A 24,140-nucleotide genomic window follows, 5' to 3' on the forward strand; every position below is an offset into this window, starting at 1 on the left:
GAAGATTACACAAAAAATTAACATAAAAGATGAACATAGAAGATTAACATAAAAGATTACATAGAGGATTAACACAGAAGATTAACATAGAAGATTAACATAGAAGATTACATAAAAGATTCACATGGAAGATTAATATAGAAGACTACTATAGCAGATTACATAGCAGATTACATAGAAGATTAACATAGAAAATTGCATAGAAGATTACATAAGAAGATTAACATAGAAGATTAATATAGAAAATTACATAGAAGATTAACGTAGAAGACTACATAGAAGATTATATACAAGATTAACATAGAAGATTAATAGAAGATTAACATAGAATATTATATAGAGGATTAACATAGAAGATTATATAGAAGATTAACATAGAAGATTAACATAGAAGATTAACATAGATTTTATAGAAGATTAACATAGAAGATTATATAGAAGATTAACACAGAAGATTACATAGAAGATTAACATAGAAGATTATATAGAAGATTGACATAGAAGATTAATATAGAAGATTATATAGAAGATTAACATAGAAGATTGATATTGAAGATTAATATAGCAGATTACATAGCAGATTACATAGAATATTAACATAGGAAATTGAATAGAAGATTACATAGAAGCATAACATAGATGATTAATATAGAAAATTACATAGAAGATTAACATAGAACACTACATAGAAGATTATATACAAGATTAACATAGAAGATTAATAGAAGATTAACATAGAAGATTATGTAGAGGATTAACATAGAAGATTATATAGAAGATTAACATAGAAGATTACATAGAAGATTAACATAGAAGATTATATAGAAGATTAACATAGAAGATTATATAGAAGATTAACACAGAAGATTATATAGAAAATTAACATAGAAGATTACATAGAAAATTAATATAGAAGATTATATAGAAGATTGACATAGAAGATTACATAGAAGATTAACATAGAAGATTACATAGAAGATTAACATAGAAGATTACATAGAAGATTGACATAGAAGATTATATAGAAGATTATATAGAAGATTAACATAGAAGATTAACATTGGAGATTACATAGAAGATTACATAGAAGATCTCTCTGTGATAAACTAATAAAACAACAAAACACACACACACACAAATGCTTCTAGCGGTAATTTAACAAGCCAGTTATGCTATTGTTTCAACCTCACAACCCATTTTGTTTGCGAAATATCAGTATGTATTCAGGACTTGTTGATTAAAAACGTGTTCACTTTCAGCTGTTGAAATGCGCATCTTAATTCAAGAAAGTATGTTTGACAATTGCTAATAGAACAAAATCTAGAATATTACTTGCAGATGTGTTACTAATTGCAATCTGTTTTAACATTGAAAAATAAATTAGAATCACACCAACGGATGTGGTTTTATGTCATGCATAAGATAGTGGAATTTAATTTAAACAAAGGAGAATCTTAGGAAAAATCATGAAGATAATTCCAGGTGGTTCACAATCGTCAACTTATTTCGGCAGTTTATTTTATTTCAGGGTTCTACACTATCACAGGGGTTTAACAATTAACCTGACATTTTCGGAGAGGAAACAGCTCGAAAGCGGTTCGCTACAAAATAACAGGTTTCAAAGTTACAATTTTTCTGCATATCAAAGACTTGTAACAGTTTTTATCGTGCTACACCTTCTCTTGAAGTTGATTGCAATCTGGTAATTAGGAGTGGGCCTTTATCCACTTTTATGCCGAAGATAAGAGTTAAACGACGGTTAAAATTACGATATGACTTAAATAAGTTTTCAGACATTTATTTATGGGTACTTTTATTATTAATACACTTGTTGTACCGTTCCAAGACTTTCTGGAAGGCCTCGTGGAAAACCTCCTGTGTGAGCGTGACAATGACCGTCATCACAGCCTCTTTCGTCTCTTCAATTGTAATTATAACGACAGCCCTAAGGTTTTCCTTGATCTTGAGAAATAACCAAAACCTATAGGGAGCAAGATCTGGACTATAGGAAGGGTAAGGAACTGTCTTGGTTCATATCTTGGTCAAATAGTCTTTGACAAGGATAGAGTCGTAGATTGGTGCATTGTTCTGGTGGAAATGCCACTGACCCGATTTGAACAGTGCTGGTCTCTTCCGACGGAATCTCTTCATGAACTCCCTTAAGAACTCAACTTTCATTGTTGACTGACTGTCTAGTGGGAACCCAGTGTCATGTAGATGATGTCCGTGCTGTCAAAAAAGGGATCATCCTGTGTTTCTGGGTGGATTTTCTCTGTCTGGCATTCTTGGATCTAGGAGAGCCAGAATGCTGCCACGAGGAACTCTGTCTCTTGGTCTCTGAGTTATATCAGCAGATCCAGCTTTCATCGCAGATAACCAAAGTATCAAGAGCTGCGGTATCTGAATTTCCCTGCTATTATGACAGCGTCTTTCTTTCTGATCTTCTGTGAGCACCCTTTGGATAAACTTTGCGCAAATCTTCCGCATCTTCATTTCCTCGCGAATAATTGTGTGTACAGTTTTCACACTGACATTATTGTCGCTATAGACACAGGACCGCCCTATTGCAGGAAATTCTTTATTTGGCCAATTAACTCTAGTATTCTGACCTGCTTACTCCTCTCACACCTCTAATTATTCCTTACAGACTCCTTGCCTTCATTGAATCCCTTATGCCATTCAAAAACTGATGCTCGATTCATGTTGGTCCCTAAGTAGGCTGAAACATTCCATACGTTTCTGTGACATCTTTTCCAGGTTTAAAACAGAATTTTATTACATATCGTAATTTTAAAGTGTCCTTACGTCCAGATTGTATTTTTGAAAGTTATTAACTGTGACAATAATAAGGCGAATACTAATTCTTGCTGTAAGTGTTCATTTTAACCTGAAATCATAAAAATTAATCAGTCATCTCACAAAATGTATAACAATAACATACTGATTTTTCAAGAGTCTACGACAATTTTTAAATGCCTCCCAAAAAATCTGAAACCTTATTGATAACACTTCGTGGTAGAAACCGGGGGTTGATTCCTGGTACCACACCTTCATCATTTACCCGGACTTACACTTTCATAGGCATTTAGTCAGACCCTGTGTATTTATAAGAGACAATAATTATATAAAGAAATTTAGGCAGTGTTCAGCTGTTCATTCTTCATCGAGGGAGCGTACGTACGTGCACGTTAGTTTTAGTCAGAAAACATAGTGAAATGTAATGTATTACAATATAATATTCGGCATTAATATACTTAATTACAAGCAACTATAAATGTTCATAGAGTGGCGAGGTCTTCGTCAAGGGAGATAATATTAGTCTGAAGAGTTTGAAGCGAAAAAAGAGAACCTCTAAGAAATGAAATAACTTATGACCACACGCCTCTATTTTGATAGAGTAAGGATTTGAAATGTTTACTTACGTAACATCCGACTTGAAAAGGTTGAGCGTTATCAGCACAGAGCATTGAATAATCGTAATTCTTATATTGGCTTTTGCAATAAGATCTCTTCTGTAAAAGAACCTTTGCCTCGTGTAGCTGAGTTGTTTTTTGATCTGAAAAATACAAAACGGTAATAGTTTGTATTCAAGTACACGTATATATACTCACGAAAATGCGTATGCACACACACACACACACACACACTATATCTATCTATCATACTCTCTCTCTCTCTCTCTCGATATATATATATATATATATATATATATATATATATCGATGAAAGTGAACGTGTCTTTGTGTCTGTCTGTGTGTGTGTCTGTCTGTCTGTGTGTCTACGTAAATTTCGCTACGCAATAAGACTGACAATTTTTAGTCTACAGACTCGAAATTTTATATACAGGGTACTGAGATTTGGGAAAATCTTTGGGATCGGTTTTCGGCCAGAAATTTGGCTGTTAAGGGGTCAAAGTTCAACGATTTGCCTTTGAGAACTCTACCAAACTCCTCCCACATTGATGGGCCTAGACACTTGAAATTTTAGATATAGGTTCCTTGCACAAGGATCAAACTTAATAATTCGATATGAGCTCAAAAGAATAAATGTTAAGGGGTCATAATGGGAGTCAAATTTTTAAAAAATTGACCGTTTTGGGTTTTTTTTTGCTCAGTATACAACTCCAAACACACTGGTATCGCCGGGCCGAAATGCTAGTATATCTATAAAAGTGAACGTGTCTGTGTGTCTGTGCCTATGGAATAATTCTGTCAATGTTTAGTATACATATTCGAGATTTGATTTTTTGGGAAAACCTATGTGATCAGTCTTCGGCCAGAAATTAGGCTTTTAAGGTGTCAAAGTTACAACGATTTGATTTTTGAGAACTCTACCAAACCCCTTTTGACAATTTTGGGTCTAAACGCTTGAAATTTTAGATATAGGTTCCGTGGACATGGGTCTAATTTAATAACTTGATTTGAGTCCAAAACAATAAATGTTAAGTTATCATAATAGGGGTCAAAGTTAAAAAAAATTAACCGTTTTTTTTCTCAGCATACACTTCAAAACACCCATAACAATAAATGTTAAGGGGTCAAAATAGGGGTCGAAGTTAAAAAAAAAATTGACCTCTGCGGTCTCTTCAAAATTACTCAGACAATTTCTGGTCTGCACATTTGAAATTTTACATAAATGGTATTCAGATATAGGGCGAGCTTTTTAATCGGTTTCGGTTGAAAATTTTTAGTTACCAATATATAAATGTCTGTACGTATGTATGTTTGCATGTCTGCCTTAAACTTTCGACAAAGGCGATGGATTTTACCAAAATCAGTATCGTTTTAAAGTTCGACCTTTCATACGACAAATATCGAATAATTGTCTAAAAACAATATCTTCTCCTTCAACTGCGCACTTTTCTACAGGGGGGGGGTCACTTTTTTCGCCGATATTTTTGGAAGTTATCCTCTCCGTTAGATTGTGTAGCCTTAATTTCAAAAATGTTGCTTCCGATTTGGCGGTGCTCGTAACAGCATTGACGTCAGGTTTTTATCCTGTTTTTTTTTTCCTCCTTCGCGGTACAGGTTCAAACCTGCCTTCCTACTATCACTTTCTTTTTACTCTTTTTTGTTCAATAGACACACCCAAAAACCCGGGCAACGCCAGGCTGAAATGCTATTATATTTATAAAATAAACGTGCCCGTCTGTCTGTCTGTTTGTGTGTCTGTGTACATTTCTCTACGCAATGACTCTGTCAATTTTTAGTCGACAGACTCGAAATTTAATATACAGATTACTGAGATTTGGGAAATTGGAGGTGATTAGTTTTTTGCCATATATTTGGCTGTTAAGGGGTCAAAATTCAACGATTTGACCTTTGAGAACTCTACCAAACTTCTCCGACAATTTTGGGTCTAAACACTTGAAATTTTAGATATAGGTTCCTTTGACATGGATCTAACTTAATAACTTAATTTGAGCCCAGAAAAATAAATGTTAAGGGGTCATAATAGGGGTCCACGTGAAAAAAAATTTACCGTTTTCAGCATACACCTCCAAACACCCGGAAAACGCCGGGATGAAATGCTATTATATCTATAAAAGTGAACGTGTCCGTGTGTCTGTGTGTCTGTCCGTGTGTCTGTCTGTTTACAATTCCCTACGCAAGAACTCTGTCAGTTTTAGTCTACAGACTCGAAATTTGATATGCAGGGTACTGAGATTTGGGAAAATCGATGTGATCGGTTTTCGGCCAAAAATTTCCCTGTTAAGGTGTCAAAGTTCAACGATTTGACCTTTGAGAACTCAACAAAACTCCTCCGACAATTTGTGGTCTATACACTTGAAATTTTAGATATAGGTTCCTTCGACATGGATCTAACTTAATAACTTAATTAGAGCCCTCAACAGAAAATGTTAAGGGGTCATAAAAGGCGTCAAAGGTAACAAGAATTTACCGTTTTTTTTTGTTTTTTTTTTTCTCAGCCTACACCACCAAAGAAGGGCAACGCCGGACACCCATGCTAGTATATCTATAAAAGTGAACGTGTCTGCGTGTCTGTCTGTCTGTTTGTCTGTGTACCTTTTCGTACGCAATAACTGTCAATTTTTAGTCTATAGACTCGAAATTTGACATACAGGGTAAGATTTGGGAAAATCTTTGTGATCCGTTTTTGCCCAGAAATTTAGCTGTAAAGGGGTCAAAGTTTAGGGATTTGACCTTTGAGATCTCTACCAGACTCCTTTGACAATTTTCGATCGAAACACTTGAAATTTTTGTTATAGTTTCCTTGGACATGAATTTAACTAAATAGCTAAATTGAGCCCAAAATAATAATTTTTATGGGGTCATAACAGGGACCAAAGTTAAAAATTTTTTTTCGCTTAGCATACACCTCCAAACACCCGGGAAACACCGGATACCCATGCTAGTATATCTATAAAAGTGAATGTGTCTGTGTGTCTGTGTACATTTCCCTACGCAATAACTCTCTCAATTTTCGTCCACAGACTCCAAATTTAATATACAGGCAATGGGAATATCTATGTGATCGGTTTTCGGCCAGAAATTTGGCTGTAAAGGGGCCACAGTTCAACGATTTGACCTTTGAGAACTCTACCAAATTCCTCCAACAATTTAGGGTCTAAACACTTGAAATTTTAGATATAGGTCCCTTGAACATGGATCATACTTAATAACTTTAGTTGAGCTCAAAACAATAAATTTTAAGGAGTCATAATAGGGGTCAAATTAAAAATTTGGCCGTTTTTTTGTTTTTTTTTTAAAGTTTTTTTGTTCAGTATACACCTCCAAACACCCGGGAAAAGCCAGGCCGAAATGCTAGTCTATATTCCCATAAAAGTGAACGTGTCTGTGTGTCTGTGCGTCTATCTGTCTGCATGTCTATGTGTCTGTTTTACATTTTCCTCTGCAATAACTCTGTTACTTGTCAGTCTACAGACTCGAAATTTGAGTACTGAGATTTGGGAATATCTATGTGATCGGTTTTCGACCAGATATTTGGCTGTTAAGACGTCAAAGTTCAACGATTTGACCTTTGAGAACTCTACCAAACTCCTCCGACAGTTTTGAATCTAAACACTTGAAACTTTAAATATAGGTTCCTTGGACATGGATCTAACTTAATAACTTGATTTGAGCCCAAAACAATAAATGTTAAGGGGTAATAATAGGAGTCAAATTAAAAAAAATTACCGTTTTTTTTTGTTGCTCAGCATACACCTCCAAATACGCGGGCAAGGCTGGGCACCCATGCTAATATATCTATAAAAGTGAATGTGTCTGTGTCTGTATGTCTGTATGTGTGTGTGTGTACATTTCCGTACGCAATACCTCTGTCAATTTTTAGTTTACAGACTCGAAATTTCACATACAGGGTACTGAGATTTGGGAAAATCGATTTGATTTGCTTTCAGCAAGAAATTTGGCTGTTAAGGTGTCAAAGTTCAACGATTTGGCCTTTGAGAACTCTACCAAATTCCTCCTCTAAACACTCGAAATTTTAGATATGGGTTCCTCGGAAATGAATCTAACTTAATAACTTGATTTGAGCCGAAAACAATAAATTTTAAGGGGTCATGATAGAGGTCAAATTAAAAAAAATTGAACGCTTTTTTTATGCTCAACATACACCTCCAAATACCCGGGCAACGCCGGGCACCCATGCTAGTCTATATATCTATAAATTGAACGTGTACGTGTGTCTGCGTGTCTGTCTGTCTATCTGTCTGTCTATCTGTCTCTCTTTGTCTGTGTGTCTGTGTATATTTTCCTTTGCAATAACTCTGTCAATTTTCAGTCTAAAGACTCGAAAATGATATACAGGGTACTAAGATTTGAGAAAATTTATGAGATCGGTTTTCGGCCAGAAATGTGGCTGTTAAGGTGTCAAAATTCAACGATTTGACCTTTGTGAACTCTACTTAACTCCTCCGACAATTTTGGGTCTAAACACTTGAAATTTTAGATATAGGTTACTTGGACATGGATCTAACTTAATACCTTGATTTGAGCCCAAAAGAATAAATGTTAATAGGTCATATTAGAGGTGAAAATTTTTTAAATAATCGAGCCTGCCTTTTAACTATCACTTTTTTTTGCTCAACACACACATCCAAACACCCGAGCAACTCTACCACACTCCTCCCACAATTTTAGGTCTAAACATTGAAATTTTAGATATAGGTTCTTAGGATATGGATCTAACTTAATAATTTGATTTGAGCCCAAAACAATAAATATTAAGGCGTCATAATAGTGGTTAAAGTTAAAAAAATTGACTGCTTTTTTTTCCTCATCCAAACACCCGGACAACGCCCGGCTGAAATGTTAGTTTACGATAAAAGATGAACCCCATTTAAAATCGCTGCTAATCATCTTTCATTTGCATATTTAAAAACTAAACATAAATTAGAAGTGCGAGTCGTTCAATGCAAAACACCTTTTAAAATGTCGTAAATAAAAAGACCGAAATTTTCTCAAAGTGAAAAATCGCAACAAAAAAAAGGAAAAAAAGGAAACAAAATGTTAATAATTGAGGTAGAGGGCTGAAGGAGCAAACGTGAAATCGGGACTGTAAATCGGTTCTGAAAATGGGAGATGCATTTACTAGAACGTTGTATGTGAAACTAAACCCTCTTCCAAATCTTTAAATATTGATTTTTTTTCAATTTTTTTTTTAATAATCGAGTAGTTTAGTGTTCAATAAACCGCAGAAATAGTTGAAAATAGACGAAAAGGAAAACTTTGTAAGGGGTGCTGGTTATTTAGTTACACCTACATATTTTTAAGAAATATTTTCTTTCCCGAATTTGTGCGTGATTAAAACTAGAACTTGATTTAAAAAACTACGATTTATTTACGATTATTTTATTTGTATTTTTCATTGTTAGTGGGAATTGTTTTCAAACAATAAAGCAAAGTAAATATGTTTTTCTAATGTAAAAAAACTACTTGATCAATTTAGACATTAAAAAAATATTTGGGCTTTTTACGACCTAACCTAGCGTAGTTTACCTCCTAAAAAGAAATCAAAATCTACTTTTTTTTACTAATACGTTTCAACGGACTTTAAAGATAATATAAAAGAGGGATTTCTTTTTAAATTAATTAAAATTTAACATTTTAGCGTGGGGTCACTTTTCTGTATAAATTTAGCGTAGAATAAGATCCCACTTCTTGGCGACGTAGCGAGACATGTAATCTTTAGCATTTTATTTTCAAGTTTGGTGGCGTGGTGAGGAAAGAAAGAGGAAATGCAGTGGGGGTGGGGTCATGAGTTCTAAACATCTTTAAAATACGTAGAAACACATCAAAACGTGTGTGTGAGAGGACTCTTCATTTTTTTTTTTTGTTTAAGATTTAAAAAGGTCTCATCGTTAAAAAATAACTTATCAGTTAATTATTATTTCCTGATATTTCTAAGGCTATTAACACACACGCGCGCGCGCACACACACACACACACACACATACACACAAACTAGGGTTGACCTATACAAATGCACACTCCCTCCTTGTATTTTTTCTTTTGTTTTCTTTTTCTCACATTTTTCAACGGATGATACCCCTCTCATATAAAGGATTTTTTAAAAATTTAATCTAAGGGCAATGATGTTAAGACCTTTATTATCCAATGTATTCCGTATCGTTCTTACTGGTTGCCATGTTTGTTTTCGTGCGCATACATTCAATTTGTTGCGCGCGCGAAATTGCGTATTGTTTTTACTGTTCGCAACATTTGTTTTCACGCATGCGTGCATTCAACTTTACTCATTTATACGTTAATACTCTATACTTGCTTACACTTTTATGCATCAAGTCTTAGCTAGCTATGACATATACGTACCCAATGGGTCCGGGATAGTACATATATAGTCAAGAGAAGTTATGAATATTTAATAACAGAATTCAGTTTAAATGCTTATGGATACTAACTAAGTTTAACATATCACAGGCTTAGCACTTGCATAAGCCGACTTAACGCAAAAAACGTCACATTTACAAAGTGGGATTGAACTATTCAGCAGTAAACAATAAACAAGAAAACTTAACTTAAATTGTGAAATAGAAATGGAGATCATCAGCGCTTTACCATGTAGATGTTTCGGAGATTTAAAAACAGGGCATCTGTTAAATTCATAACCCCACAGTGGAATGTACCACTTCACCGATCGAAAAATGTAGATACAATCCAGTTACATTTTTACTCGTATATAAATTAAAAAAAAATAATTGATACAAATAAATATTAATAAGTAAATTAATATTATTAATACATTACTCCCAAGAACTGTTAAGACGTATAAAAAAGCTTAAATACCTTTGATATTAGACAGAAATATATATATATATATATATATATATATATATAGAGAGAGAGAGAGAGAGAGAGAGAGAGAGAGAGAGATGAGTATTTGCTGAAGATGACTTGATATGGGTATTTAAAACGGTCCCTAATTATCGGGTTTGAAACCGATGGTACCAATAACTTATCTCATCTACAACTTTCTGTAAACAAAATATAAATAATACGCACTTATTTTCGGATTTTCCTCATAATTGAGCACTCTTCTGGATTTCTCCCCCGCCCCCAAACCTTAATCAAGCAAACTACCATTTACTTTATATATATATATATATATATATATATATATATATATATATATATATATATATATATATATTATACACACACTGTTTTAACAAAAACCAAGACTTCAGAGAATGGGTTGATAGCAACAAAAAGTGTATTTCATTGTTAGTTACAATTGTTTCAAGACCATTTGGACAAATTCAAACATTATGTCGTTTGAAAATTTTCGCAAGAACAGCCTTTCTTCAGACTTATTGAATAAAAAACACTTTAACAATAAAACATTATGGAAAAAAACATTTCCTTTATAAGGAAAAGAAAACAAGCGAAACTATATCCTAACTATATATTGCCTAACTATATATTCTTTGCAAAGTATTTTTGAAGGTTTATATATCTACCTATTTTCGTATCTCTATTTAAAAAAAAAGAATTTCAAACTAAATATCATACGATGTTACCACTAATTACCTATGTCCATTTGATATGTTTTATTAATACTATTCGTTGATTTCTTAAATTAGATTTCTATATTTCTTTATTTAATTTAACTTATTTTTGTAAATTTTTTAATTTGTTTTTAATCCGGACATATCAACTAAGTTAAATCGTTACGAATTTATATTAGTTTCGTATCGGGAATTTGCTTTGTTTATTTACAAAAAATATCGGCTAACTGATTTATGTGGTTTAAGAAAAGTTTTAGTTCAAACTTATTCAATAAGAAAATAAAGTTTAACATTACTTTATACTTAGTTAATTCTCATTCTTCATTTAAAATGAAGGATCTCAATCTATTTTTATTTTTTTAATTTTTAATTTTTTATTTTCTTTTGTTCTCTCCTATTAAGATTTACGTTTATCGGATATTTTAGATTTAGAAGGGTGATAATTCTGTAAGTTCGGAATTTTAAAGATTTAATTGAAATTATAAGTTACCAAAATCCTAATAAGTATTCATAACTATGAAGGGGGAGTAAACAAGGCCGTTTGATGTTTCTAGTTTGGTAAATTCCTAATATGCATTTAAGATTTATTTATTAATTAAACAAATCCAATTAACACTAGGCTAACCTATTCAAAATATAAGTTTTTAAAGCATATCTTAACCATGATACTAATTTTATTACCATACGTTTGCCATCCAACCATAATTTGCTGGGGTTATGCGTAGCTTCAATCCAAAATAACAATTCAGGAATTAAGTTCTTAAATACGTATTAAATAATAATACAAATCCCATTAATAAGTATTCTAATAAAAAAACTAATCTTTATCTCCATGTAAATTTTACTTCAATGAAAGTGAGGGTTCACCTTGTTTTTTTTTTATTTAATCGTTTAGAACAAGAGTAATATTTAACAAGCTATGGTTTTTCAAGCTTTACAGATCTAAAAACAGTATCAATTAATCCCCATTCTTTAATTACTATTTTTTTCATATTGCTATTCATATTTTTGTTAAGCTATTTTATTGATCTGGAAACGGTATCAACTATTTCACCATCAATATGACTAAAAAAGTGTTCCTAGTTTTGAAACAATATTGCTAATCTTTGTTAATCCTTATTATAAATCTAAATTTCTTATCTAGTAATCCATGGTCATTATTTCTAAAAATGTGTTTCTAGTGTAGAATATTAGAATCCAGAATTGCTTGCTAGATTTGAATCCTTCATCACATCTAACTTACATCATCCTTAGCTATTTAACTCTATATTAATTAACTCTTACACTTAAGAACCTTTATTTTTCCCAGAATGTTTTTTTTTTACCTCAGCTACATCTAAGACGTGATAGCAAAAATCTATTCCTCTGAAGACATCCCTGTATAGCATCCAGCCTTTTATTTAATATTTCTTCTTTAGAAGTCACTATGTGGAAGGCTTCCAATTAACACAGATTGCACCTTTTTGATTTCCCAGGTCTATACTTACTACCCCTATCTACTATTGACCATTTCAATTCAAAATCTTTTTCGTTTCTATGAAGTTTCCTGGCTCAATCACCTAATGCAGTTGTATTCTTTTTATTTCTAATGTTGATTCTTGTACCATCCCCCTTCTATCATTAACACCGTCTCTATTAGTTTCCATCTCCGGTTAATTTTGAAGGATACAGTATGATTTCTGTATCTTTCTTTAAAAGTACAGTCCGTGGCCCCAAGATATACCTACTTTATAATATTGGCCTTAATCTCACATTTGTACACTATTTCTGAGGTTAAGTATTTGCCACCCAACGGATCATTGCCAGGTATTCTGCTGTTATATTTTCTCTCTAAGACACGTTCATTCGATGCCGACTTGTTATTATTCATATTTTGCTTATTTTCCTGTTATTAGAACTTATTATAGTGTTAGCTAAGTAGGCTGAGCTGGAGAAAGATAGTTTTACCGAGTTCCTATTAATAATTTTGCTTAATCTATTCTCAGGTGGGAAATTCTTATCAATTATTCTGTAAAATTCCCTAGGTGTATTGTTTTGGATATGCTCGCTTAACGGTTGATTAAACCAACTCTGTTCTTGCGCCTGTTTCTCTTATTCCTAGTACCCACCTCATCATTACCTGTTTCACTTCTAATATTACTCTCTCTGTTTTCATTCCTTTGATCCTTATTAATGCAACCTTTATTACTCTTCGGTTTCTTTCTTGCTCTCATTGCCATGTTGTACGCCATTGTGCAGTTAGGTTTGTTACTCTTACTGTTTGCACTCCTCTTGTATTCTATTTACCATCGTATCCCGATTTAAGAGCTTCATTGTAATATTCTTTGTTCTTATATATATATATATATATATATATATAATTATTTTTTTACTATAATAATTAAATAATTAAATACCTACACACACACACACACACACACATATATATATATATATATATATATATATATATATATATATATATATATATATATATATATATATATATATATATGCGCGTGTGTTATATTTATTTTAATTCTCTTCAGATCTTCTATTTTTAAATTTATGTTTATTTTTACATTTTGAATATTAAATTAATCTCGTATGACTCTATATGCATACATATTTTTTTGTTATATAAACCCTAAGCACGTTGCCACGGAGGTGTAAGGGATACTATGAATTAGGGGCCAGATTGGGATTTTTGAAACGAAATATTTGTTCATCTTATATTTAAATTTATGCACGTTTGCATAGTCAAAACGACAGAGAAAAAAAAAAGTAAAGAAGCTATTAGAATTAAAGACTTTCCGTCATCTACGGGTCCTTATAATGAAAAGGTGGCATTTTGTTGCCCATCGGGTTGTTATTTATGTTGAAAAGGCACATCGTTGCAGCACATTCCGTGGAAGTAGTCGTAAAACAAACAAGAATGCAATCAAGCGGCAGTGGGACAGGGTCTGGAGGTTTGAAGACAGTTTGAAATTTTTTAGGTTAGAGCCTCTCTTTAGAACCCTGCTTAGAAAGGAGTGAGAGACTAGATGTTGGTGCGCCAACAATATTCCATACATAGACGAACGTTGTCTTTGTACAAATATGCAATATTGACAGGTGTGAGAATTTTACTAGCTCAGTAGATGAAATCCGCCTTCTTTGCAGCAGAAGTGACAATATCTTTTATTTATTTGTTCTAATTCATGTTACCTTTGAATGGTAGGCCGAGCAGTTTGAATGTTAGATTTTCTTGTAGGGTGCTATCAGCCATAGCGATCGGTGGTTGAAAAAGGAAAGAAGCTTTATCTTAGTAGCATTCATCTTTTCTGTAATTTATCGAAATCAGGTTATTGTAATATGGCGTATAAAACATTTCCTTAGTTATCAACCGACATTTTCTTTACCATTTTCTCCTGATATCAATCTCTGCTCTGTGGAGTGATGATATTTTTATTAGTGTCAAGAATGTGGTAGACATTAAACGTGGATTAGTTGACTTGTCGATGATGCGTAGCCTGGCAAGATAAATAAATAATACTTACTATTCTCCAGGCGTCCCCAACCCGATACAAAGCATTGTGTGCCTGCATTCCACGGATCAGAAGGAAGACATATGGCCCGGACGTAATCAGTAAATACTATCGGTGACGTCACGCGCATTACGGCAATATCATTGCTAAGTCCAGACATGGAAAAGCCCTTATGTGCATGAATTGTACTGATGTAGTATTTTCTACCGCCTCGAAGATTAAGCGATCCGACATTGATGCTGAAAGCGCTGGGGCTATAGCTGAAATTAGAAATGAAATGAAGTAAAAAAAATAAATAAATAATGGATATATTATATGTAATTGAACAAGGACTATATAATGTAATTTAACTATAGAATTATATTAAATAAGAGATATATAACTAGAGCTATGACAACAGCATATTCTTTTTCTTGTCTTGCTTCTCAGGTATATAGCCATTGATATCACATGTTTTTATGTAAGAGTGATGTGATCCTCGGTTGATTAATTGTGTCTAACTGTGTTGGATATATACTCGAGAGTAAAAACAATGAGATATACAATTGAATAATAGATGAGTATCACATACTTAAACGATTGACATAGAGCACATGCCTGGACAATGAATATAAAAATATTTAATTAAATAATAGATATATAACACATAATTAAACAATTTTCGGTAAACTTATTTATAAAAGAAAATAGATGATTTAGGTGCAATCAACTATAATCGAAACCAAAACTGATGAAGAATTCTTGGTAAAATTATTTATTACAAGAAATGGAAGGTCACAACAATTAAACGACGATCCAAGTTATGACAACAGGCCGATTGCCACCACCCTCAAAATGCAAATCCAGACAGCTCAACACTTGAGGGACGTGTCCAGGGTGTTGAAAACAAAGTTTCCAGAAACGGTTATGGTCTTTGGTTTGGTTTCAAGTGAGGGCCACATCATGCCACTACATATCTTCGAAGTCAGCTTGAAAGTCAACACCAAAGTGTACCTGGATGTGCTGAAGAGTGTAGTTATCCCCTGGGGCAATCAAGTGGGAGACACTGACTGTGGCAGCAGGACTCTGCGATGACTCAAAAGTCGAAAGAGACACAGGTTTGTTTTCAGAAGGAGTGCTACGATTTTGTACACTTTTCTCACTGGCTCGTCTTCTCCCTCAAACTGAACCCGCTGAACTATTTCGCTTGATCATCCGTCGAGAATATCACCAACATGACCTCCCACAGCACAAAAACCAGCTTGATCGCCGTTATCCGGCGAGTATTCACCGAGCTCCCTGTCAGTGCTTGTGAAAAAGGCATGCTCCCAGTTCCGGACCCGTATTAAGGCGCTGATTGGGGGTGAAGGCGGCTACATTGAATAAATGTTAGCTCTACTACATAATCAAGTTACCTGAATTGATTTTTTCAATAAAAGTTCTAAAATAAACCTGTAGTGTTTTTTTTCTTTAGGATAACACTGTTATCGTTCCAACCTGCAATTATATTGGCCAGGAAATCCATAACACATTTTGACGGCGAACTTTGGACTAAGAGGGATGCCACTAATTTTTCCTCGTTGACGAAGTTATGCAAACAAATTTGCTCCAAAATGAAATTTTCTGTCTTTAATGGCGAACTTCGGTGGTCATTGGTATTTTCAGACAATTACTCACGTTTATTGGCGAACACTGACTTCATCTGCTACCATCGGTGATTGTCAATCACGACCTGTATGTGCTTCTATTGGACTGCTATAAATAATATTGCTTTTCATCAATTGTCCGGCACTGTCATTCAGTGACGAGTACTGTTATCTAGCGGTGGGCACTGTCACTCAGTGGCGGGCACTGGCGGTTATGAGAGTAATTATGATATTTTCAGAACGTTAAATACATAATGAAAAAAGAAAAATTCACACCATTTTCTTATTTCAATTCAAGCTAGGCCGAAAAGCTGCTGAAACATCTCGCGATATCAACGAAGTGTTTGGTCTAGGAACCACTACTGAACGCATAGCACAATGGTGGTTTAAGGAATTTTATGTCGGCGATGAGAGTCTTGAAGATGATGAGCGTAATGGTCGACTATCGGATATTAACTATCAATTAAGAGCCTTAGTCGAAGTCAATTCACGCACAATTGCTCAAGAGCCTGCTTCTAAATTAGACGTAACGTATACAACGATTTCAACCACTTGGAAGAGATTGAAATAACAAAAAACGTAATAAATGGATACCTCACAAATTGAACGACAATCAAAATAAACGCCTTTATAAAATGTCATCTTCCCTTCTTTTACGCAATAATAAAGATCCATTCCTCGACCAGGTTGTGACTTGCGATTAAAAGTGGGTTCTTTACGACAACCGATGACGCTTTGATCAGTGGTTAGACGCCGACAAAGCTCCACGACACTTCAGAAAGTCAAAGTTGCACCAAAAGGAGATTATGTTGACTGTTCATGGTCTGCGACAGATCTCATCCATTACATTTTTTTTTGAATGTATGCAAAACTATGATGGTGAAGGAGTACTGTCAGCAAGTGGATGAAATGTATCAGAAACTTCGACAACAACACCCAGCATTAGTCAACAGAAAAGGGGCAAATTCTCCTCCACGACAATCTCCGACCGCACGTTGCTAAACCGACCCTGCAGAAGTTGAACGAATTGTGTTACGAAACTCTACCTCATCTGCTATACTCTCCAGACTTCTCACCTTCTAACCACTACTTTTTCAAGCATCTTGACAACTTTCAGCGTGATAAATGCTGCAAAAACCCAAGCGATATCAAAAACGCTTTCAGCAACTTCATCGCCACCAGAGCGCAAGATTTTTACGTTACTATAAATACACTTGTTTTGCGTTGGCAAAAGTATGTTGATTCTGATGCTGCTTATTTTGTTCAGTAAATTTTTGTTCACCTGAATTTAAAAAGATAAAAACCGTAAGAACTTTCTTGTTAACCTGAAATATATAGATTTATTTAGGAAAAGAACATGGTTTGAAATCTGACTTACCCCCCACGAACACAGTGTGCAGCTGTGAGAACGTGCCATCTGCTGATAATTATTACACCACACATAAACATTGAGTTGCGAAATAAAGCACCTTGCCACGGAAATTTTCCTGGTAAAGCAATCTGGCCGTATTGAATCATGGTCTCATACAATTCTACACTCCGTGTTCCACATTCTGAATAATTATAGAAAATAACGATTAGTATAGAACTAGTATGCATAAGCGGTTAAAGTTTAGAATAGTTAACAGACAATAACGCAAAAGCAAAAAAAAAAAAATAATAATAAATAAATAATAAAAACAAATGACTTTTAGCAAAACCAGCAGAAATAAAATACCTACCGACCTATATACTTTTAACGTGTGGAAACAAAGATTTGGTTGCTTCAGAACTTTATTTTGTTGTTGGTGTACACATGAAAATCAAAATAGTAATAAAAATAATGTGCCCACGTTGCTTACCATTTGCTTAGAATGCATATTCCATAATCCATTATGATAAGTCTAATAATTTGGGGTTTTACCAAGCAAATGCACTTTATTGATGCTCGTGAGTGCGTACCAATCCTTTTAAGAATGTATTACTTAATACTAGAAAGAACCGTGTACTGACGTTGCCCGCTTGAAGAGAGTTAAAACATATTATTAATAAAACATGTTAAAACACACACACACACACACACACACACATATATATATATATATATATATATATATATCAGAATTATTGGTTTTATTAAATTCTATACTGGTTCTGCTTACTAGGTTATCGTTGACGAGCATATGAACTGCTTCTTTGAGTCGTATTACTCTCCTCTATGTCTATTCGAAATTCCGTGCATATTTCTGAGTTCGACAGAATGATTCCCGAGTTCAACAAGATATACATGAAGAAGGTAGGAAATTATGTAGACCAAGACGTTGTGTGAATAATTCAAATAGGACATAATGATTCATCACTTATCGAAACTAAAATAAACTTGAAGGTAAGAATTAAAGAAATGTCTAGATTGTTAGTTACATAAGGATGAATATTATAAGGAGATTGGAAATAATAATGGAATGGACAAACTAATTACTTACGACAAAATTAAATTAAGAAGGCGGTAACACCCATGCTGTACACTGCAGTTAAATTTTGACAAAATCCCATATTAACAAAGTTTGAAAATACTTTCAGAAAACCGTAATGAATTAAAATATATTTGCAGTATTGACAAATCCTGTGACATTCGCATAAAGATAAAATGAAAAGAATAGTGAACTCATTCTCACCCACAGTTATAGGCACTGCATGATCATATAGGCATGATATAGGTATAACCTTGTTTTCATACATTATAAACGAAATCGTTTTGATGAAATAATTTACTGTACTAGTTACATGTAGTTACGTGGCATGAATAAACTACTATACATCTGTTGTCGGGGTTTGGGTCAATAGTTGACAAAATCATGCTAACGTAAAGTTTATTAATAAGAAAAAAATACAGTCAAAAAAAGAAACCGGAGAGAAAATCTGTTGTTTTAAACTGACAGGTTACTTTCGTGCGTGAGTAAGAGGGAATACGTGATAGATTGATAATATATATATATATATATATATATATATATATATATATATATATTGTGTTTCTCCTCTGGAAAACGGCGCCTTCAATTATCTTTGTCGGGAAGTCAAAAAGTCTCGTCAACTTCCGCCCTGGATTCACTTCCGATCCCAAGCTGTCATTCAAATTTTTTGCTTCAAATAACAGTCTTCGTTATATCATGTTATCAGTTTGTTAGAAACCATAGATTTCTCCATTATGTGCTCACAAAATAAGGGCCTAGATGTGTTGTGATACTACTAAATAAAACAACAATCTTGGCGTTCCTTTTCTTTTGTAATTTACTGACTGTCTAATACGTTCCTGTTTTGATTATTGTAGTATCTATTTTACATTGGATTCAAATTAACCCTTTCAATGGATTATCTTAATTCAATATTTTATTTATTTGTTGACGTCATAGAAATGTGAACCAATTCATCAGTAATTTCAGTTATAATAGTGACAAGGAATGAAGCACATATAGGATATAGATATATTTACAGCACTAGCGTATTAATACATCGATAAACACAAGGAAAATTGATACTCACCGGGTTCCTGACATTTGATATTTAGTATATTGCACGACCTACAAACATAATAATAATAATAATAATGATAATAATAATAATAATAATAATAATAATAATAATAATAATAATAATAATAATAATAATAAACACAGATGATGGAAACAGCAAAAATAGTAAGAAAAGTCTTCGATTGCGGACATAATTAAGAAAGCTAACCAACCACAGGTAGTTTAAAAGAGAAATAGATAAAAAAAATATGGAGGGTAACTCACACGAGCACAAAACAACTGAAACTGCCAGAAATCACATACACTGCTCCAGAAAAATGGAGAAGCGAGAGCACCAATCAGACCTCGACTGTAAGAGTGCAGAGAGTAGCAGAACTTTTGGAAGGCTTCTTCTCACTCACTGTAGTAAATGCAACGGTTGTTCCCAGCGAGACATCAATGGTAAACGACTGTTGTGGTAACGTGCACATATATATATATATATATATATATATATATATATATATATATATATATATATATATATATATAGTAATAAGCAATAAATAGTAAGTTATAAAAATATATATGGCAATTATAACTTACTACATAGCTCTACCTATGTACTGAGCACTGTTGAAGTAAATACTTAAAGTTTACGCATAAAATTATACTTTCGTATATTAATTTATGCGATTAAATGAAGTAGTCATATATATATATATATATAGAGAGAGAGAGAGAGAGAGAGACAAGCAGGAATTGATGTCCCCACAAACGAAAAGAACTATTGCAAAGCACGTTAGTTAACGCTAAACGTATGTACATAAAGGCAAAAATGAATTACTGTTCTAATAAAGGAAAATAATGATTAAAAAATGTTTATGAAGGAATATTTGAATCAATTCTGAATCAATTGTAATAAAGAAAGCATACTTCTAGACCGAGGTAATTTTGTTTTGTTTTTAAGAAATAGTCGTTACTTTATAAAGTTAGACGTCCGTTAATAATTAAATAATTATAATAATAAAACTACATGTGCACCCCCCCCAAAAAAAAAACAACAAAGGAACAAGCAATGCAAATACTGGTGTGGTTTTCTGCCCAGTAAGGACTATTTTAATAAACCTAACAAAGAGAAAGGATTTGATGGTTGTGATGACATTTAAAGATATTCCGTAGCTGGAAATCTTTTGAAATAAACCTTTATGACAAACTCTATAAAACACTTATATATGTCAAGAGTTATTGCTCTAAAATTGAAGCCATTGTCAATAGATTCACTGACCCTGTGTTATATCATCGTAAGCAAATCAGCGATTGATCTTTTAGAATAGAAAACCATATTGTTGTCGTTGTATATGTTGTTTCTACTGAGGTGGTTGACAAATTTTCTATTCAACATATATTCAAATAACTTACTCATGACGCACGGGGGGTTGCTTAATCTGTACTGAGATGCAGAAGACGAATCCTCCATATTTTTTTAATACTTGTCAGATAGTCGAGGTTTTACAAGACACACACACACGTCCAGCTTTATATTATAGAAGATATATATATATATATATATATATATATATATATATAATTAGTTGTTAAATTTAAATCCTGAAATCAAAATATAGACACATATATTCGAGTTAAGAACTTATTGTTTGACAAAAGGAATATATAATTTCCTTAATCCATGGATTTTCAATAATGGCTCATCAGAGGAAATGAAATGCGGTCAGCAAAATGTTCAGCTGTGAATAGACACGCATTTTGCTTTTCAGCACAAATATTGAAAATAGTTTTTTGTGGTGAATGATTGTTATATGAAAATAATTATTGGAAGAGGGAATTTCATATAACTTGGACAGTCCATTATCGGAAGGAGTATAATGTCCTCCGGGGTAATTTCCAAGTAGGCAGAATGTTGGTCCAGGGAGAAGGCAGTAATCCCATATAACAAAATGTGTGGTTGCTCCTTTTTGATAGTCCGAAAGGTATACGAGGCGGCCGTATTCGTTGGTATGTTGAATGCGTTTTGGTATATGTAATCCAGATTCTTTTTTGGAGTTGGCACAGTATATCAGATATTGGATGGATATACCAATCCATTGCATATATTCCGATGGGCTATGGAATTATATGTGCATGTCTATGGTGCAATGGAACTCGAAACTCAATGGCCTTGGTAGCAAAATATTTCGAGAGATGATTTTTAGAAGCGATGTGTTGGATGAATAGCTTCTAATTTAATCTGTGTCTTATCTCGCTTATATATATATATATATATATATATATATATATATATATATATATATATATTCAGCCTCGATGTAGTTGCCCTCTACACCACGGTACCTGCACACCCAGCAGTAGACCTAATCACCGACCACATCTCCTCCTGCAACTTACACTGCTTCGGCCTGACTCCCTCAGACATCCACAAACTCCTACTTATAATAGTAGACAACACATACTTCACCTACCAACGCCAAACATACAGGCAAATTACAGGACTACCCATGGGTTCCAGCCTCTCAGGAATACTGGCCATCTCATACATGGACAGACTCGAACGCCGAGCCCTCAACACGTGCAACTCGGTCATATTCCTCTCGAGATTTGTCGATGATGTCCTGATCCTCACATCATCACGCACCGACGCTGAGAACATCTACGCGACCTTCTCCGATTCCGACCCACACATAGAATTCACCATCGAACACCCCAGCGATGACGGATCCCTATCACTCCTAGACTTCAACCTAAAAATATCAGACGAAGGAGCCGTCATCACTAGATTCTACCGGAAACCAGCCAGCCGAAGTATATTTATGCACTACAAGTCTGCCCTCCCTACTAAGGCCATCATCGGATACGCTAGGAATGAGATAACCCGCATCCAAAGCAAATGTAGCAAGCCAAAAGACAAGACAGAATGCACTAAACGGTTCCACCAGGTCCTAGAGACCAACGGATACCCCAGCATTAAACACCTTTGGAACACGATAAAACGTGTAAGAGGCTTCCCCACCAATACTTGCTTCCTTAAAATGCCCCACCTCAGCGACAAGATCACAACGGCTATCCGCAGGGCTATCAGGAGAGAGGGTCTCAATATGCAGCTAGCCCACTCTGGGCCATCCCTTAGACAGAAACTCTAAACTCAGGCAAAGCGAGGACCCACAACCATGCACATTAGCAAATTGCCCCGTATACCCCCGCAACAATCTGCCACCGCACACACGTAGAATACAGAATAGAGTGCTCTGCCTGCGGAAAATTCTACGTGGGCAGCACCACGAGACCTCTACACATAAGAATCAAAGAACACATACAAACACAAGCATCATCATTCCGAAAACATCTCAACACCTGCAGAAACACTAGCAAATCTATTAAAGTCGATATTTTAGCCACAGAACGCAATATTGGGAATCTTCGCATAAAAGAATCGCTACTAATATCCAAATTACGGCCAGAACTCAATAACAGACTGGAGCTCGGATCTTCATTCATTATATAACTCTACACCCGGCTCCCCCCCCCAACAGTTACCACTATAACCATAACCCATTAGAACAGAAACACCACTGCACACAGTTCACAGCCCACCCCACATTCCAAACAGGACATTACCACAACCTCCTCCCATATAAATAATAAGAAAAAAAATAGAAAAATAATAATAATAATAGTAATAATAATAATAAATAAATAAATAAAATAGCAATAACATACTATAATAAACTTAATAAATAAAACAGCAGTATATATTTAAACAAAATAAAAATAAGTAATAATAATAATTAATTAACATTAAAAGTTAGTGAAGTAATACAAACCAACTAAAACTAAAAGTTAGCTGAAGTAATACAAACCAATTATAAAAATAAATAAATATACAAATCTACCACCACTCATGTATATATGACTCTACGTACGGCTCCCACCTAACACTTACCATTACAACCGTAACCCATTAGAACAGATACACCACTGCACACAGCTCACAGCCCGCCTCATATTCCAAACAGGACATTACCACAACCTCCTCCCATATAAATGATACAAAAAATAAATAAATAAAATAACAATAATATACTAAAAGAAACTTAATGAATAAAATAGCAGTATATATTTAATTTAAAAAAAAAATTAAATAAAAAAAATTAATTAAAATTAAAAGTTACTGAAGTAATACAAACCAACTAAAATCAAAAGTTAATACAAACCAACTAAAATTAAAAGCTAGCCGAAGTAATACAAACCAATTAGAATAAAAAATAAAATTATAAATAAATAAATAAATATAAAAATCTACTACGACTCATGAATATAAACAAATTAACAACTCCCAAAGAATGTCACCCCTATTCCCCTTCTCTTCCCCTCGCCTATCTTCCCACCCCCAGCAACACTAACCTAAACACCCAGCTACCGACCCCGACCCCTCTCCACTTCCACAGCCCGCCCCTACAGTAGCCGACCGGACACAGCCCAGCAGCGACTTAAG

At 33.9% G+C, this 24,140-nt stretch overlaps 1 protein-coding gene across 5 annotated transcripts in view; it reads right to left on the minus strand.

Annotated features, from left to right (window-relative positions):
• Nucleotides 1–24,140, minus strand: part of LOC145294024 (MAM and LDL-receptor class A domain-containing protein 2-like) — a 319,308-nt gene that overhangs the window by 17,387 nt on the left and 277,781 nt on the right. For all 5 annotated transcript variants that reach the window (XM_080140991.1, XM_080140990.1, XM_080140987.1 and 2 more), the window contains 4 exons: nucleotides 19,662–19,699; nucleotides 17,518–17,692; nucleotides 14,527–14,774; nucleotides 3,423–3,556 (listed from right to left, as the gene is read on the minus strand). In XM_080140991.1, coding sequence (XP_079997117.1) covers nucleotides 3,423–3,556; nucleotides 14,527–14,774; nucleotides 17,518–17,692; nucleotides 19,662–19,699 — 595 coding nt within the window. The remainder of the gene's footprint in view (nucleotides 1–3,422; nucleotides 3,557–14,526; nucleotides 14,775–17,517; nucleotides 17,693–19,661; nucleotides 19,700–24,140) is intronic.

This window comes from Euprymna scolopes, chromosome 15 (assembly GCF_053919585.1).
Source record: "Euprymna scolopes isolate OS-2025 chromosome 15, ASM5391958v1, whole genome shotgun sequence".
In the NCBI taxonomy this organism is placed as follows: Eukaryota; Metazoa; Mollusca; class Cephalopoda; order Sepiida; family Sepiolidae; genus Euprymna; species Euprymna scolopes.